General features: G+C 42.8%; 1 protein-coding gene across 2 annotated transcripts in view; it reads right to left on the minus strand.

Moving 5' to 3' along the window:
• Positions 1-3,514: 3,514 nt before the first annotated feature.
• cacnb3a (calcium channel, voltage-dependent, beta 3a) overlaps positions 3,515-15,894 on the minus strand; it is a 37,812-nt gene continuing 25,432 nt past the window's right edge. The window contains exons 3-15 of one of the 2 annotated variants that reach the window (XM_079558820.1): positions 12,796-12,915; positions 12,584-12,706; positions 12,397-12,512; positions 11,387-11,466; positions 11,276-11,295; positions 11,081-11,158; positions 10,912-10,970; positions 10,745-10,845; positions 10,496-10,647; positions 9,632-9,727; positions 9,382-9,552; positions 7,027-7,072; positions 4,815-4,954 (exon numbers count right to left, since the gene is read on the minus strand). In XM_079558820.1, the coding sequence (XP_079414946.1) occupies positions 7,043-7,072; positions 9,382-9,552; positions 9,632-9,727; positions 10,496-10,647; positions 10,745-10,845; positions 10,912-10,970; positions 11,081-11,158; positions 11,276-11,295; positions 11,387-11,466; positions 12,397-12,512; positions 12,584-12,706; positions 12,796-12,915 (1,146 nt within the window). In that variant the 3' untranslated portion in view covers positions 4,815-4,954; positions 7,027-7,042. Of the gene's footprint in view, positions 4,955-7,026; positions 7,073-9,381; positions 9,553-9,631; positions 9,728-10,495; positions 10,648-10,744; positions 10,846-10,911; positions 10,971-11,080; positions 11,159-11,275; positions 11,296-11,386; positions 11,467-12,396; positions 12,513-12,583; positions 12,707-12,795; positions 12,916-15,894 lie in introns of both variants that reach the window. The other variant, XM_079558819.1, reaches the window with a different exon arrangement.

A 15,894-nucleotide genomic window follows, 5' to 3' on the forward strand; every position in this document is an offset into this window, starting at 1 on the left:
AGGAACTAGACACTGATTACGTTTCAGTCTAGCACAAAGAATTACTTGATCAGTGGCTTATTCGATAATAACAAACCAATGGAGATGTTAAAGAGCTCAAATACAGGAGTTACTGTCCACATAAAAGCATTTGGACAAAGTGGTCGCTGAATCAGTTGTTCCACAGCTCTGAACCTCATTTTGGCTCATGTAAACTGAAATTAACTTTGCCCACAACAAACATGGCGGCTTCAGTCTAACTTTTAATGGCAAAGTTATCTCAATATCTCTCTGTTTAAATCTACGGTAAGATATCTGTTTAGTATTGATATTTCACTGGTTTCAAGTCCCTGTGGTTTTGTTGCCACAGCTGTTAGTTTGCAAAACAGGCTCACGTCAAGTCCCGCTGTTTGTCATTCGAAGACTTGTTTGACTTGTAACAGGGAAACCTTTTCACAACAGCAGTGGTTTAATGTGTAGCCTCATTTTAAAATATACAATATGTACTTGTAAATGCAAGAGACTTACCTTTTGTAAATTTTCTGTGTCCGTGAAGTCGCCCTGAAATCGTGATGATTTTTTTTAGTTTGAGACCAATATAGAATCAAACATCTTTGTAATATTGGTGAATGCAGTAAAAAAGAAAAAAAAGCTTTGATTTGTCAGAGTTCATTTGTTTCCATTCTCACGGTATCGAGTAACTCTGAAAGAGGTATTTTGCTGGTGAATAACAAACACAAAAGACCCAAACAATTAAAAGTACATAAAATGTTATTTATTTTGTCATATTTTACTGAGCAGTGTAAATCTATTCTCAAATAGAAAGCATTCTATACAGCATCAGGCAGAAAACGTCTCACTTTTTACACATTTCTCTTTTGCTAAACAGAGGGAAGAGGCGTGTCGTCACGCAGCACGCTGTGGTCCGGTGGATACAGGTCATATTTAGTGCAGTTATTGCATTACAAAGCAACCATCCAAAACAAAGTAGTGCAATAGTTTTCTTTTTTCTAACTCACACAAAGGAAGTCCAGATGGTCTAAGGCGTTAAAGTCTTTTAATGTTCAGCTTTGTATTGCATAAAGAATAATACATGAAATTAAATCAGAACCTTTGTAAAAATTGTGCTTCATAAATTGAAAAACCTCAACTGTTTTTACCAGTTGGTGAATTGGTCCACGTCGAAAAACATAATCTACTAAAATATCGTGAAAGAGCGTTTTGGCTAAACTACGACATGCAGGGCTTCAGTCATTTTAATCTATTACCAAATGAAAAAAGTGCAGAGCTCTGGGACCATTTTCTGTGTGATTTTGAAAGTGCATCACTGCATGTTTCTGTTTGTCCACCTGTTCTTACGTGTTGAGGTTTATAGGTAAATTAATGCAATAATAATAAGAATTGGGGGTGATTTGCTGCAAGTGAATAGCCCCAAAGACAAGACTATTTCACTACAAGACAACAAGGAATCAGGATCAATGCAATACTAAAATACTTAAAAGAAACAACCAAGTTTCATGCAACACTTGCATAGAGTTAATCTTTTTATCTTTTTTTAAATCATGCTTTTTTTTTTTTCAAAATATATTCAACACTAAATAGAGATACCTTTGTGACATGGAAGCAGTAAACCAGTAAATCCTAAAGTTTTCAACCTCGTAGTTCCAAAAGCAGACTGCCTTCACTGTTCATAAACCAATGGAGTGAGGACCGGTTTGACACAGGTGCTACTGGAGGCCTGTTTAAGACCACCACAAGGGGGCGCAGCACGTGTTTACTTTCTTTCTTTCTTTTTTTTTTTTTTTTTACATGAAATGCCCAGTTATGACATGAAAGGGACACCTGAGGATCTGCCTTAGTAAAACTAAACCAATACTCTATAAATAATTACATATGAGGGTGGCAGTAGTGCAATGGTCTCTAAGCAGTGGTGGAAGAAGTACTCGAAAGTAAAAGTACACGAGCAAAGCATTGAACAATCCACTTTCAAATGTAAAAAGTATGGCACACAAATCTGAAACACTGTGGCACTCAGTTCATTATTCTGGTGTTTTTGATTAGATGTGAGCTCTCAGTCGTACAGGACTTTCTTAAGTCGTCATCTGTACTGGGTTGTTTTGATGTTGAGGATGATGCTCATTATACCAGGGGTTCCCAAACTTTTCGGGCCACGACCCCCAATGTCACTCGGCCAACAACTTGAGACCACTTACATTTTATTTAAAAAAAAAATTGTTTCCATCTATTGTCACCCATTTTGGCGGGGAAACTACTACTTTACCCCTCTTTTGTGTAAATTGTATTATCCTGTAAATACCCCATATTATGGCCCCCAAAAATCCTTTAGGTTTTTAGGATAGCAGAGCTGTTAAGTCTCCCGTTTTGTCCCAGACACCGTATTTTATCCCTTGGCTTGGTTGGGGCGGTGGCAGCAGGTGTCGAAAAATGTCCTTTATTTTCAAATCCAAAACTTGACAGCTGTGACCGGTATGTCTTGAAATAATCACTTTGGGAACCACTGTTCTACATACAATAGGAGCTACATAAGTTGTGAGTATATTTTTAGAATAAAGATGAGTGATACCACCTTCAACAAGGTAAAACTACTAGACAGGTATATGTGCACCCTGCTGCTAAAAGGTCACTAGTAGCCGACAAAGCCTTGTTAAGTTAGAGGCAAAATGCCCATGACACTAAAACTATATACTTATTACTTCATTTAATTTTCATTTAATTTAAAGGAATAGGCCACCGTTTTTACATACTAAGATATGTTCTTAGCTCACTTTAGTCGAGTTAATATATCCCCGTCTGGTCTTTGTCCGCGCGCTCTGTCACGCAAACGGAGCACATACGCAGCCTCTCCCACATGTCACATAGCTCCGAAAAAGCTCACGATAGAAGCTACCAAGCTCTTCCACGTGTTCCCTATTTAAATAAAGTTACGTGAAGTGTTTTCATGCGAAGTATATTTACCCAGAAATGTAGCATGTCGATTTTATAAGCAGATAAAAAGGGGGACTATATTGTGAGGCGTAATGATACGAGGAGCACAGCGTCCGCGTAGTAACTCCTAAAGACTTCCCCCGCTCACTTCCGTCAATAACCTTTAGGAGTTACTGCGCGGACGTTTTACTCCTCGTATCATTACGCCTCACAATATAGTCCCCCTTTTTATCTGCTCATAAAATCGACATGCTACATTTCTGGGTAAATATACTTCGCATGAAAACACTTCACGTAACTTTATTTAAATAGGGAACACGTGGAAGAGCTTGGTAGCTTCTATCGTGAGCTTTTTCGGAGCTATGTGACATGTGGGAGAGGCTGCGTATGTGCTCCGTTTGCGTGACAGAGCGCACGGACAAAGACCAGACGGGGATATATTAACACGTCTAAAGTGAGGTAAGAACATATCTTAGTATGTAAAAACGGTGGCCTATTCCTTTAATTTAAGAAATGTGTCTATTGTCTTCTGATTAGAACTATTTTTAAATCCACTTGATGCATCTACAGAAAGGTAAACACAAGTTAAAAGTATTCATTGTAAACTGAAGTAAAGCCATAAGCTCTAAAAAATTGTACTAAAATACTTATACTTCGTTACTTTCCACCACTGTGTCTAAGCATTTGTTTGGGAATCAGACGGTTCAAGCCGTCCTGGTTGTGACAGGTAGGGCATCCCGTGTAGAAAGTCTGCCAAATCGCCCGGGTGATTGCTATAGCAACCCTGGACAAAAACAGAGCCAAATGACATAAAGAATAATCACAAAGAAAGATAGATATTTGAAGTATGGTTCAGTTCAGTGTGAAACCGTGATGCTACAGTCAGTAACATGCTACAGTCGGATCGCAGGGCAGTCAGTCGTGGTTGGAGGTGCAAAGGCATGCAAGCTTACATTCTCTGAAGCCTCAAAGACGAGCCGCGTGTGCTTGATATACAGTAGGCTATGTGACGTCAATGGTAATAAATGTAAACAAGCGGTTTGTTCGAGAGAGACACTCCCGTCTTACGTGTGGGAGTACATTCTTGTGTGCCCATTTCAGGTTCAGAGGTGTTCGATTGTGCAACAGCAAAGACAGAGGTGACGCTGTACCGCAGCTTCACCACAGCCAGAGGGCGCTCCATGAACTGTGCGCATTCACCGTGTCCGAGGAATGACCATAGAAAGTATCAAACAGATGAAGTAGCAATGGAACAGACCAAGTTACCCATTCAATATGTACATTTGTAATGCATTCCTATTTCCCGTAAGTGGATTTAACAGTTAACATTCCTACAAATATCTGTAAGATCATTCAGTTCCTGCTCTGGCATTAATGTGCAAATTGTTCTAAAATAATCATATTTGTTCATGCATTAGTAAAGTTAAAAGTCTTAGGAGTTAAGGCCAGTATCTGAGACATCCTACAACAGAGAAACTTAGGCAAAGCAGCTAAAGTTACTATGACCCTTTCCAAAGCAGAGGTGTAGCCCTGTTGAATTCATCACATTCTGAATGACTCGCACAGGCCACTACATTCCTGCAATTTAGAAACACTGGGAGGTTTGGACATTTGGGGCAGAAGACGGGAAGTCAAAGTCGGTGGCCGCTGGCTAACTTCGTCGGGAGGGCTTACAGAGGTGTCAGTAGTTGTCTCGGGGCCAGGCGCGGCTGCGTGGGCGGGGGTTTCTCTGGCCGTCCCGCTGGAGCAGCCGGTCCTGGGCCTCGTGTCCGTTGGCGTTGTGGTCGCCCGCTGTGTGGCCGCGGTGAGGGGGGTAGTCCCTGTAAGTGCGAGCGTGGCAGGGCGAGCCGTACTCCTCCTCCTCCTCCTGCCCCCCGTGGCCCCTCTCGCTGCGGGACAGCGAGTCGCTGGCCTCGTCCGACGGCATCAGACTGTCCTGCTCCAGCGGGGAGTGGGCCTCCTCCGCGCCCTCCTCATCTCCCTCCAGCTCCTCCGCCTCACAGGGCTGCGGCGGGACACTGCTCTGGTTCTGCAGGTGAAGGCGAGGGACGTGGTTATTTAGGAGAAACCTAATGTCACAAAGACACAACGGCTGCATCTGTTCATTATGTATCAGTCGGTGTACATAACACAGATGGACGTCTTTCCGTCGGAAAAAAACACTGAACAGACACAGAACTCACATAGAACAAACGAGAGATTTAGGGTTTGGGAAATTCAACTGCAGCAGAAAAGGGAAATAAACTTCGTAAAGGTTCATTGTGTCTACTTGAGTTATAGTATCACTTTTTAGGTTCGTTTTGTCAGACACTAAGGTTAGAGATGTTAAAGATCTTTTACCTTTACATGTTTCAGCGCCATCTGCAGGCCGTCATCAGAAGTATCACCGGCGTGCGGTGACGTGTCACTTATCAGCTGTTCTTACTTCCGAGGCGTGACCAGTCTGACGGTTCCAACAGGTCCGACAGACTGGTCACGCCCCCTGCCACCAGGAGGCGGGGCCAGTCTGACGGTCCCAACAGGTCCGACAGACTGGTCACGCCCCCTGACGGTCCCAACAGGTCCGACAGACTGGTCACGCCCCCTGACGGTTCCAACAGGTCCGACAGACTGGTCACGCCCCCTGACGGTCCCAACAGGTCTGACAGACTGGCCACGCCCCCCTGACGGTCCCAACAGGTCCGACAGACTGGTCACGCCCCCCTGACGGTCCCAACAGGTCCGACAGACTGGTCACGCCCCCCTGACGGTCCCAACAGGTCCGACAGACTGGCCACGCCCCCTGACGGTCCCAACAGGTCCGACAGACTGGTCACGCCCCCTGACGGTTCCAACAGGTCCGACAGACTGGTCACGCCCCTGACGGTCCCAACAGGTCCGACAGACTGGTCCCGCCCCCTGACGGTCCCAACAGGTCCGACAGACTGGTCACGCCCCCTGACGGTCCCAACAGGTCCGACAGACTGGTCACGCCCCCTGCCGCCCGGTGGATTCAGGGCGACAGGGGGCGTGGTCATTGGAGGAGGGTGTCCCAGGTGTGGTACAGGAGAAACGCTCCTTCTTCGTCCCGGTTGATGGTGTCGTTCCTCCGTTTCCTGATTTCTATGGCTTCTTTTTATCCAGCGTTTGAATTTATTGGTTTCCGATCCAATGACCCGAGCCTCGTCCCAGTCCATGATGTGGTTGTTTCTTTTGCAGTTGGTCCGAAATAGCCGATTTTAAATTCTCCTGTTCTGCCTTTTCTTTTTTTGTCCGTGGGAGTCGTCCCCTTGTTTCTTTTTTCGCATTCTGTTTGGTGTTCCTTTTTTCTTATGTGGAAAGGTCGTCCTGTTTCTCCTATGTATGATTTGTTGCATGATTTGCATGGCATTTCGTAAATGTTTCGTAAAAATTCTGATGACGGCCTGCAGATGGCGGCTGAAACATGTAAAGGTAAAAGATCTTTAACATCTCTAACCTTAGTGTCTGACAAAACGAACCTAAAAAGTGCAGATACTAGAAAAGGGAAATGCAAGGATACAGATGAAAACGTGTATTGCAAACTAACCTGAAGCACATTATCAAACTATTCCAAACAAGGTACAATGATAAGTAGACGACGACTGCAGCTCTGTCGGTGAAATATACTTCAATGTCCTTGTGCACTAGATCTGTGTATCCCCACTAAAAAAAATCCATTATGTTCGTCACTTTGCATAACTCCGGCCAGGCACACGCGTCTTACAAGATTCACTGTTTTATAAAGCTGCTGAAGCTCGACCGTCATTCTCGTTCAAGGCACTTTCATATAAACTGAGTTTAATATTGATGTAGCATGCTGTGAAAAGGTGCATCACCAACAAAAACAAACCAGAGCAGTTTGTTCTTTTTTGCTGCACTGTGCAAAAAAGTAAATCAATACATTTCTATTTGGAAATGTGAAACAGAAGCTTTGTGAAGCGCTTGTAAAATGCAATAAAAGAAACAAAAACATGTCACTTTGGGGAAAACAATGCAAAATGCTGTTTTTGACCAATGCTGTAAACAAATGTGTTTGGGTGGGAGGTTGGTATAGTATAAAGGAAGAGTGTAAAACATACATAGATAAACCCTACTACTCACCCCAAACTTTACGCGATCATTCAATTAATTCCTGTGTTTCAGAAAACTGCAAAAATGTCAGTCATGGATGAGTGAGGACAGACAAACAACTGGACACAAATCAAAACACAAGGTGAGAATGGAGAGAGCTGGCAAAGACACTGACAATGTACAGCATTTCAAACAATATTCTTCCTATAAATGTAGTAAATGTTTATTGCAGTGTGGCTGAGCTGAAGTCTTCATGTCATGTTTATGCTCTGTGTCCACTAATTACATTTGGACAAAACATTTCACAAATTTCAGACCAGTAGTGCTTGTGAAATTGAACCAAATTAATATTGCATAATATAATGGGATATTATTTTGTAGATCAGTTTTCTGTTTGCACTTAAGCTTTCCTTTTAATACATAAAATTAAACCATTGCTGAGCGTTCTCCATCATTCATGGGCTTTTCATTAAAGTGAAGACGGGACGAGACAATATGTTATTATCTTATTACAGCTGTCACAATAATTACTATATCGACGAATCGTTCAATAAATGACAAATAAACAATACGTCACGGCGGCACGGTAGCACAGCGGTTAGTGCTTGTGCTTCACAGCTAGAAGGTCCTGGGTTTGATTCCCAGGCGGGGCCGTTCTATGTGGAGTTTGCATGTTCTCCTCGTGTCGGCGTAGGCTTCTTTAACCTTAACTTTATTGTGGGGTTTAAGATAAGGTACTTTACTGTCATTTTTGTTTCTATGGCATTCGAAGGTCTTCAATAATATCGTTTAAATCGCAATATTTTCCTGGCTAAATATATTGAACTTCAAGTTCTGTTCTCATGTCAGGTCTACTATATGTCTAACGGTCAGGGTTTGGCCCAGCAGATCACTGGACTTTGGCATAACATGTAGATTATGTTTAGTTTATGAAGCGTCTGTGGACTGACCTGTAGATTATGTTTAGTTTATGAAGTGTCTGTGGACTGACCTGTAGATTATGCTTAGTTTATGAATCGTCTGTGGACTGACCTGTAGATTATGCTTAGTTTATGAATCGTCTGTGGACTGACCTGTAGATTATGTTTAGTTTATGAAGCGTCTGTGGACTGACCTGTAGATTATGTTTAGTTTATGTAGTGTCTGTGGACTGACCTGTAGATTATGTTTAGTTTATGAAGCGTCTGTGGACTGACCTGTAGGTTATGTTTAGTTTATGAAGCGTCTGTGGACTGACCTGTAGGTTATGTTTAGTTTATGAAGCGTCTGTGGACTGACTTGTAGATTATGCTTAGTTTATGAATCGTCTGTGGACTGACCTGTAGGTTATGTTTAGTTTATGAAGCGTCTGTGGACTGACTTGTAGATTATGCTTAGTTTATGAATCGTCTGTGGACTGACCTGTAGGTTATGTTTAGTTTATGAAGCGTCTGTGGACTGACCTGTAGATTATGTTTAGTTTATGAAGCGTCTGTGGACTGACCTGTAGGTTATGTTTAGTTTATGAAGCGTCTGTGGACTGACCTGTAGGTTATGTTTAGTTTATGAAGCGTCTGTGGACTGACCTGTTTGTTATGTTTAGTTTATGAAGCGTCTGTGGACTGACCTGTAGATTATGTTTAGTTTATGTAGTGTCTGTGGACTGACCTGTAGATTATGTTTAGTTTATGAAGTGTCTGTGGACTGACCTGTAGATTATGTTTAGTTTATGAAGCGTCTGTGGACTGACCTGTAGATTATGTTTAGATTATGAAGCGTCTGTGGACTGACCTGTAGATTATGTTTAGTTTATGAAGCGTATGTGGACTGACCTGTAGATTATGTTTAGTTTATGAAGTGTCTGTGGACTGACCTGTAGATTATGTTTAGTTTATGTAGTGTCTGTGGACTGACCTGTAGATTATGTTTAGTTTATGAAGTGTCTGTGGACTGACCTGTAGATTATGTTTAGTTTATGAAGCGTCTGTGGACTGACCTGTAGATTATGTTTAGATTATGAAGCGTCTGTGGACTGACCTGTAGATTATGTTTAGTTTATGAAGCGTATGTGGACTGACCTGTAGATTATGTTTAGTTTATGAATCGTCTGTGGACTGACCTGTAGATTATGTTTAGATTATGAAGCGTCTGTGGACTGACCTGTATATTATGTTTAGTTTATGAAGCGTCTGTGGACTGACCTGTAGATTATGTTTAGTTTATGAATCGTCTGTGGACTGACCTGTAGATTATGTTTAGTTTATGAAGCGTCTGTGGACTGACCTGCTTGTTATGTTTAGATTATGAAGCGTCTGTGGACTGACCTGTATATTATGTTTAGTTTATGAAGCGTCTGTGGACTGACCTGTAGATTATGTTTAGTTTATGAATCGTCTGTGGACTGACCTGAAGGCTGGAGAGGACGGAGGGCGGGGTCATCAGGGTCTGCTCTAAAAGGGGGTTCAGGGGGGTGGAGCCGGGGAGGTGAGTGGCGCGCCAGTACACCTCCAAATACTCAGCCAAATGCTCACAGGCGTCCTCCAGCTGGTTCTCATCCAGAATGACATCAAACATATCCTGCTCGAGCAAAGGAAAGTCAAACCATTGAACGTTCTCTCCATGTGTCGACGCTGAAGCGCTGAAGTGCCGCACTCACCGGGGGGCACTGAGTGAGTTTGTCTGCAGCCATCATCTGCACATTCAGGTGCTTGCTCTGAGACTTCCCCCTGGATTTGACCAGCCTCTGAAGCACCTGCAACAAAAGTCGTGTCAGTCATTGAGAAAACATCAATTACAGATTAAAGGAATAGGCCACCGTTTTTACATACTGAGATATGTTCTTACCTTAGCTTTGACGAGTTCTTTAGGACCTGTCTGATCTTCACCCGTGCCTTCAATCACATAAACACAGCGCAGACGGCGTTAGCATTTAGCCTCTCCCTCTCTCCACTATAGCTCCAAAACTGGTCAAGATAGAAGCTACCAAGCTCTTCCACGTTTTCCCTATTTAAATATGGTTAAAATATAATTACACAAAATTAAACAATGTGGATTTTCTAAGCGGATAAAAGGGGGGACTATATTGTAAGGCGTAATAATACCAGGAGTAATTTGGCATCCACACAGTAAAGTGAAGATTACTGCGCGGATTTCGAACTACTCCTGGTATTATTACGCCTTACAATATAGTTCCCCCTTTTATCCGCTTAGAAAATCCACATTGTTTAATTTTGTGTAATTATACTTTGTAGTGGAACACTTCACGTAACCATATTTAAATAGGGAAAACGTGAAAGAGCTTGGTAGCTTCTGTCTTGACCTGTTTTGGAGCTATAGAGGAGAGAGGGAGAGGCTAAATGCTAACGCCGTCTGCGCTGTGTTTACGTGACTGAAGGCACGGGTGAAGATCAGACAGGTCCTAAAGAACTCGTCAAAGCTAAGGTAAGAACATATCTCAGTATGTAAAAACGGTGGCCTATTCCTTTAAATATATTTTAAATTTTTAGTTTTTTTGTGGCACCTTTGGAGACGAAACCTTAACATAGACGATAATAGGAGCTAAGGAGGTTTTAGCGAGTTGTGCCGGGTGGTTGATCGTATCCGCGTCCAGAACAACTAGCTGCAATGTTTTGGCAAGTTCAAATATCCTCTCGATCTCACTCTGCACTTCAGCTGCACCGAGAGGAAGAGCAAATGCGTTAGTGCGTCTCTCCATATCTTTCTGCATGCAATCTAATGACCCCTCACACAAGCAACAAAAAATATCTACCCAGACTGGAGCGAGTGTTGGACCTTTCCATTATCGGTCTTTTGTTTAAGACAGATCTTTTGGCTAAAGACAAGTCTGCAGTCACCCGGGTGATCGAGATCCTACAGACAACACACAGAAATGTAACTTTGCAATATGCATGATTTAGAACTCACTTAAGTGCTTACCTGCCCTCAAATCTATGTTTTAGGAAGTCAAATAGGGCTTTCTGCATCATGTCAGTCACCTACGTTATAAATAACAAAATGAATGTCAGCACGGTTACACCTTGTGCCATGGTTGCCAACATCATAGCCACTACACAACGTGATGATGATGAATTGAGGAGAGTCTGACCTCGTAGCCCTTCAGCGATGGTCCCACGAGAACCACGGGCCTCATGGAAGGCACCACATCGTACGGCGGGACGTGCTCCTGCCCAAAATAGAGAGACGAAGGAGACAAACAGGACAAGGGTAAGGACAAACTGCAGTTCTGCTTCAGTAAGCAAAACCATGTTGCATCTCAATCCGTTTTTTTGGACAGACCTACCTGTTTTTGCTTCAGTTTGGCTTGTGAAAACAATACAGAATAATTTACCACAGATATGTAATGGCACAATGGTAAAAGTGGTACTTAATAGGAGAGACGTGCGATACTTACAGTCACCTGCAGATGGCGGTGTGGTCCTCCAATTACCAGTCACCATGTCCCCTAAACTAGAAGAGTTGCCCCCCGACTTTCTGCAAAACAAGACACAAGAATGTCATTGCCCTGGCTGTACAAACCGTCTCTCTAGATCTGTGTCCAAACTAGGGCCCGTGGATCCAAGCAACTTTTAAAGGCCCTCAGGATCAGACAAAATTGACACAGTCTGATGGTGACAATTTATTTTTCAATGATTAGGAAAAAGTTTGAACACTTCTGCTTTAACTGTAAATATAAAGAATAAGGACTAAGTTAAAAGGTCTTCACTGGGACTACTGTAAATGCAGAGCTTGAGCTGCAAAGTCTAAAACAGAGGATGAGCTCAGGGAAAAAGATGATTAACCCCTTAACTCCCACCTGAACCGAGCACATTTTCTCCAGTTTGGCTTTACCCCAGTCCAAAAGCTTCTGGACAAAAGGTGTGAAAATAGCGACAAAACTGAGACGAAAACAATAATGAAAATGTCACAAAAATGTCACAAGAAAATGACAAAAATGTGACCAAAAAATGACAAAAATGTGACAAAAATGTGATAAAATTTTGACTAGAAAATTACAAAAAATTGACGAAAAATGACAAAAATGTGATAAAAAATTGACAAAAAATGGACCAAAAAATGACCAAAAAAATTACAAAAATGAGATAAAAAATTGATAAAAAATGGATCGAAAAATGACCCAAAAAAAGTGACAAAAAGGTTACAAAAATGAGTTGAATCCCCTACAAAAAAATGATGGAAAAATCTCTCGGTTCAGGCGGGAGTTAAGAGGTTAAACTAGATCTCAAGCAGACAGAAGAACTGAGCAAAGACTAAAATCAGACTAAACCATGTCTACTGAACCAAGTAAAAAAAAACACAACCATTGCAGAGGGATTACTCCAGTACTTAGTCAGTGCTATAACGATGATTCTTAAATTCTACTTACGAAAGGTCATTACAGTCGTTTTTATTTCCTGGCCTCACCTCTGTTTCTGCTCCTGTTTCAGCCTCATGGCCTCGAGTCGTAAAGGGCTCGGGATGAAGGCGATGTCCGCTCCCTCCTTCACCAAACGCCCGATCCACCAGTCATTATTGTACTTCTGTGGAGTTCAGCACGGCACAGTTGAATAAATCTGTCTGGTTTAGACTAAGCACAGCCTTCATCACTCACCTCTTTAATGTGCAGAAAGTCTTTGGCATCGAAATTAACTGCGGCTCCTTGGACGGGACAGTCCTCATCCAGAGCTCCACAGTAACTCACATTGGTCTTCACTGCAAACGCTACAGGTTTCGACTGAGGTAGACAGAAGAGAAAAGAGAAATAACTAGCATCTAAAAACACATAACAGGTTATTATGTCGGTGCATTTCAAAGAAAAGAAACCTTAGCTCTGTCGAGCTGCAGCTGTGCCTGGCGCTCGGCTTCGCGCCGATACGCCTCGCGGTCCTCCTCTGCTGACAGGTCTGAGTCTGAGGGTCTACTGGTGTACGAATCAGCCGAGCCCTGCACACAAACACGTACACAGTAGGATAATGTAAGAAGCAACAATAACTGCTGTAACTCGGTGTTTACAAAATACAGTGAAATACAGTGATTTAACAACTAAAGCTAAAGTTCTAAACAGGTGGACCTTTTTAATTAATCATTTGTCTTTGCCCAAAATCATTATTGATAAATTCACTGCCTGACCAACAAAACTTCACACACTAATATTTCATTGGACTACTTTTAGTTTTGATTACAACACATATTCTCCGTGACCTTGTTTAAATAAGCTTCTGCAATGTAAAAAGTTAAGTTAGTTTATTGACGATGGGAGAATGTGACCACCTTCCCCAGCACATCCCAAAGATTCTCCATCCATCCATCCATCCATTTTCTTCCGCTTTATCCGGGGCCGGGTCGCGGGGGCAGCAGTCTCAGCAGAGATGCCCAAACTTCCCGATCCACACACACCTCCTCCAGCTGTTCTGACCCCGAGGCCACACCAGGCCAGCTCGGAGACATAGTCCCACCAGCGTGTCCTGGGTCTTCCACGAGGCCTTGTCCCACTAGGACATGCCTGGAACACCTCCTGGGGGAGGCGACCAGGAGGCATCCGGAACAGATGCCCGAGCCACCTCAGCTGCTCCTTTCGACGTGAAGGAGCAGCGACTCTACTCCGAGCTCCTCCCGGGTAACTGAGCTCCTCACCCGTCCAAAGATTCTCAATGGGGTTAAAAACTCGACTCTGGGGCGTCCAATCCATCTCATGCTCCAGAAGCACTTTTTCACAATGTGAGCCCGATGAATCCTGACATTGCCATCTTGAAATCTGTCCGTGCCATCAGGGAAGAAGAAATCCATAGATGGAATAATAACCTGGTTATTCAGGATGTTCAGCTGATCTCATTCTTCGGGCTCATTGTGTTGATCAGAACAGTGAGGTAAATCCGACTTTCTGTCTTTGGTCTCTCTGATCTCTGTCTGTAATCGAATGTATTTTAACAGTGTGTTTTCCGAGAAGGCTTACACTGACAGAAACATAGAAGGCCACATTGTTTTTGTCGTCATTGAATTTTGCTTTCAGCGATGTTACTAAGCAAGAACGAATCAATTTTCAACTGTTATTCATTAGAAAGTTATTCAAAAGTGATCTATGCTCAAATTCCGGAGCGTCAATTATCATAAGGTTTCTTTCTCGCATCAGTCCTCACAGCAAATGTGACACCATGACAAGTGTGTTATTAAATGCCTCTCTTTTCATAGGAACGTTCACATATGGCTCAAAACAATGCGCTCCTCTCCCACAGCAGCCTCTTCTGCAACACCAAATATAGCACAAAGGAGAAACCGCTTCCTCTTCTCCTCGGCCTGGCCCCAATCCATTCCATCAACCCCCACAGTGCAGCGCGTATACATCCTTTCCCTGTTTATTCTCCAAGGACAGATCCTCATTAGTAAAATATATGCTGGCCGTCATCTTTCACTGTAAAGAGGGACACGTTCAGGGGCTGCCGTTGGCTCCGAGCGCGGCAGATAAAGCAAACAACACCTTTACAATCGGCAGATAGGGATGTCGCAATTAGAAAGTAGGTTGCACTCACGTGGCATTGTGATGCATTCTAAAGAGGCTGTGGTTTACAGTGATGAGGCAGTGGGAGACAGAATGAGCCTTTAGCTGGTTAATATCTTTGTAATTACTGGGCCTATTTACAAGAAACAAATACTGGCACAAACTTCAATGTTTTCTCAGTCAGTGTGTTTGCACTAAAATGTGGAGGCATTATGAAGCCACACTGTTATGATCATTGGACGTAATAATACCAGGAGTAGTTCGAAATCTGCGCAGTAATCTTCACTTTACTGCGCAGATGCCAAATTGCCCCTGGCCCCTGGTATTATTACGCCTTACAATATAGTTCCCCCTTTTATCCGCTTAGAAAATCTACATTGTTTAATTTTGTGTATTATACTTTGTAGTGGAACACTTCACGTAACCATATTTAAATAGGGAAAACGTGGAAGAGCTTGGTAGCTTCTATCTTGACCTGTTTTGGAGCTATAGAGGAGAGAGGGAGAGGCTAAATGCTAACGCCGTCTGCGCTGTGTTTACGTGACTGAAGGCACGGGTGAAGATCAGACAGGTCCTAAAGAACTCGTCAAAGCTAAGGTAAGAACATATCTCAGTATGTAAAAACGGTGGCCTATTCCTTTAAGATAAGATAAGATAAGATAAGATGAGATAGCCTTTATTGATCTCACAATGGAGAAATTTACAAAAAATAAACAAAAACGATTGTCGACGATGGTGCAGATTGACAGCCTCACTTCCATCAGTTTACCCCAGGGCAGCTATGGCTACAATAGGAGCTTACCACCACCAAGTATGGAATGAATGAATAATGCAATGTAAAGCGTCTTAGAGTATCCAGAAAAGCACTATATAAAATCAGTTCATTATCATCATTGGGTTCAGCAACACGATGAGCCCAAAGAATGAGATCAGCCGACGACCTGAACATCCTGAATGGCCAGGTTTTTCCACCAAAGGGTTTCTTCTTCCCTGATGGCGCGGGCATATTCCAAGATGACAGTGCCAGGATTCATCGAGCGCTCATTGTGAAAGAGTGGTTCACACATAGATTGGCCACAGAGTCCAGATCTTAACTCCATTGAGAATCCTTGGGATGTGCTGGAGAACGCTTGGCGCAGTGGTCGCACCCTCCCATCAACAATACAAGATCTTATTGAAAAAATTAATACAACTCTGGATATTTTGACATTGCTTCATATTCTTTATCCACTCCAGAGCAGCTGTGGCGACATATAGCTTCCTGCATCACATGGGGAGTGAGTGAGTCATACGTGAAATACCACTTTGATGCATTGTTAACAAGATAAATAATCATTTCACTTGTCAGCTCCAAAGCTATCAATAGACGAAGCCTCAGTCAGTCAGCGAGCTAGTTTTTTCCCCTTTACGATGCTCTCTCCCGGGGA

This window comes from Gobius niger (genome assembly GCF_951799975.1).
Source record: "Gobius niger genome assembly, chromosome: 6".
Lineage (NCBI taxonomy): Eukaryota > Metazoa > Chordata > Actinopteri > Gobiiformes > Gobiidae > Gobius > Gobius niger.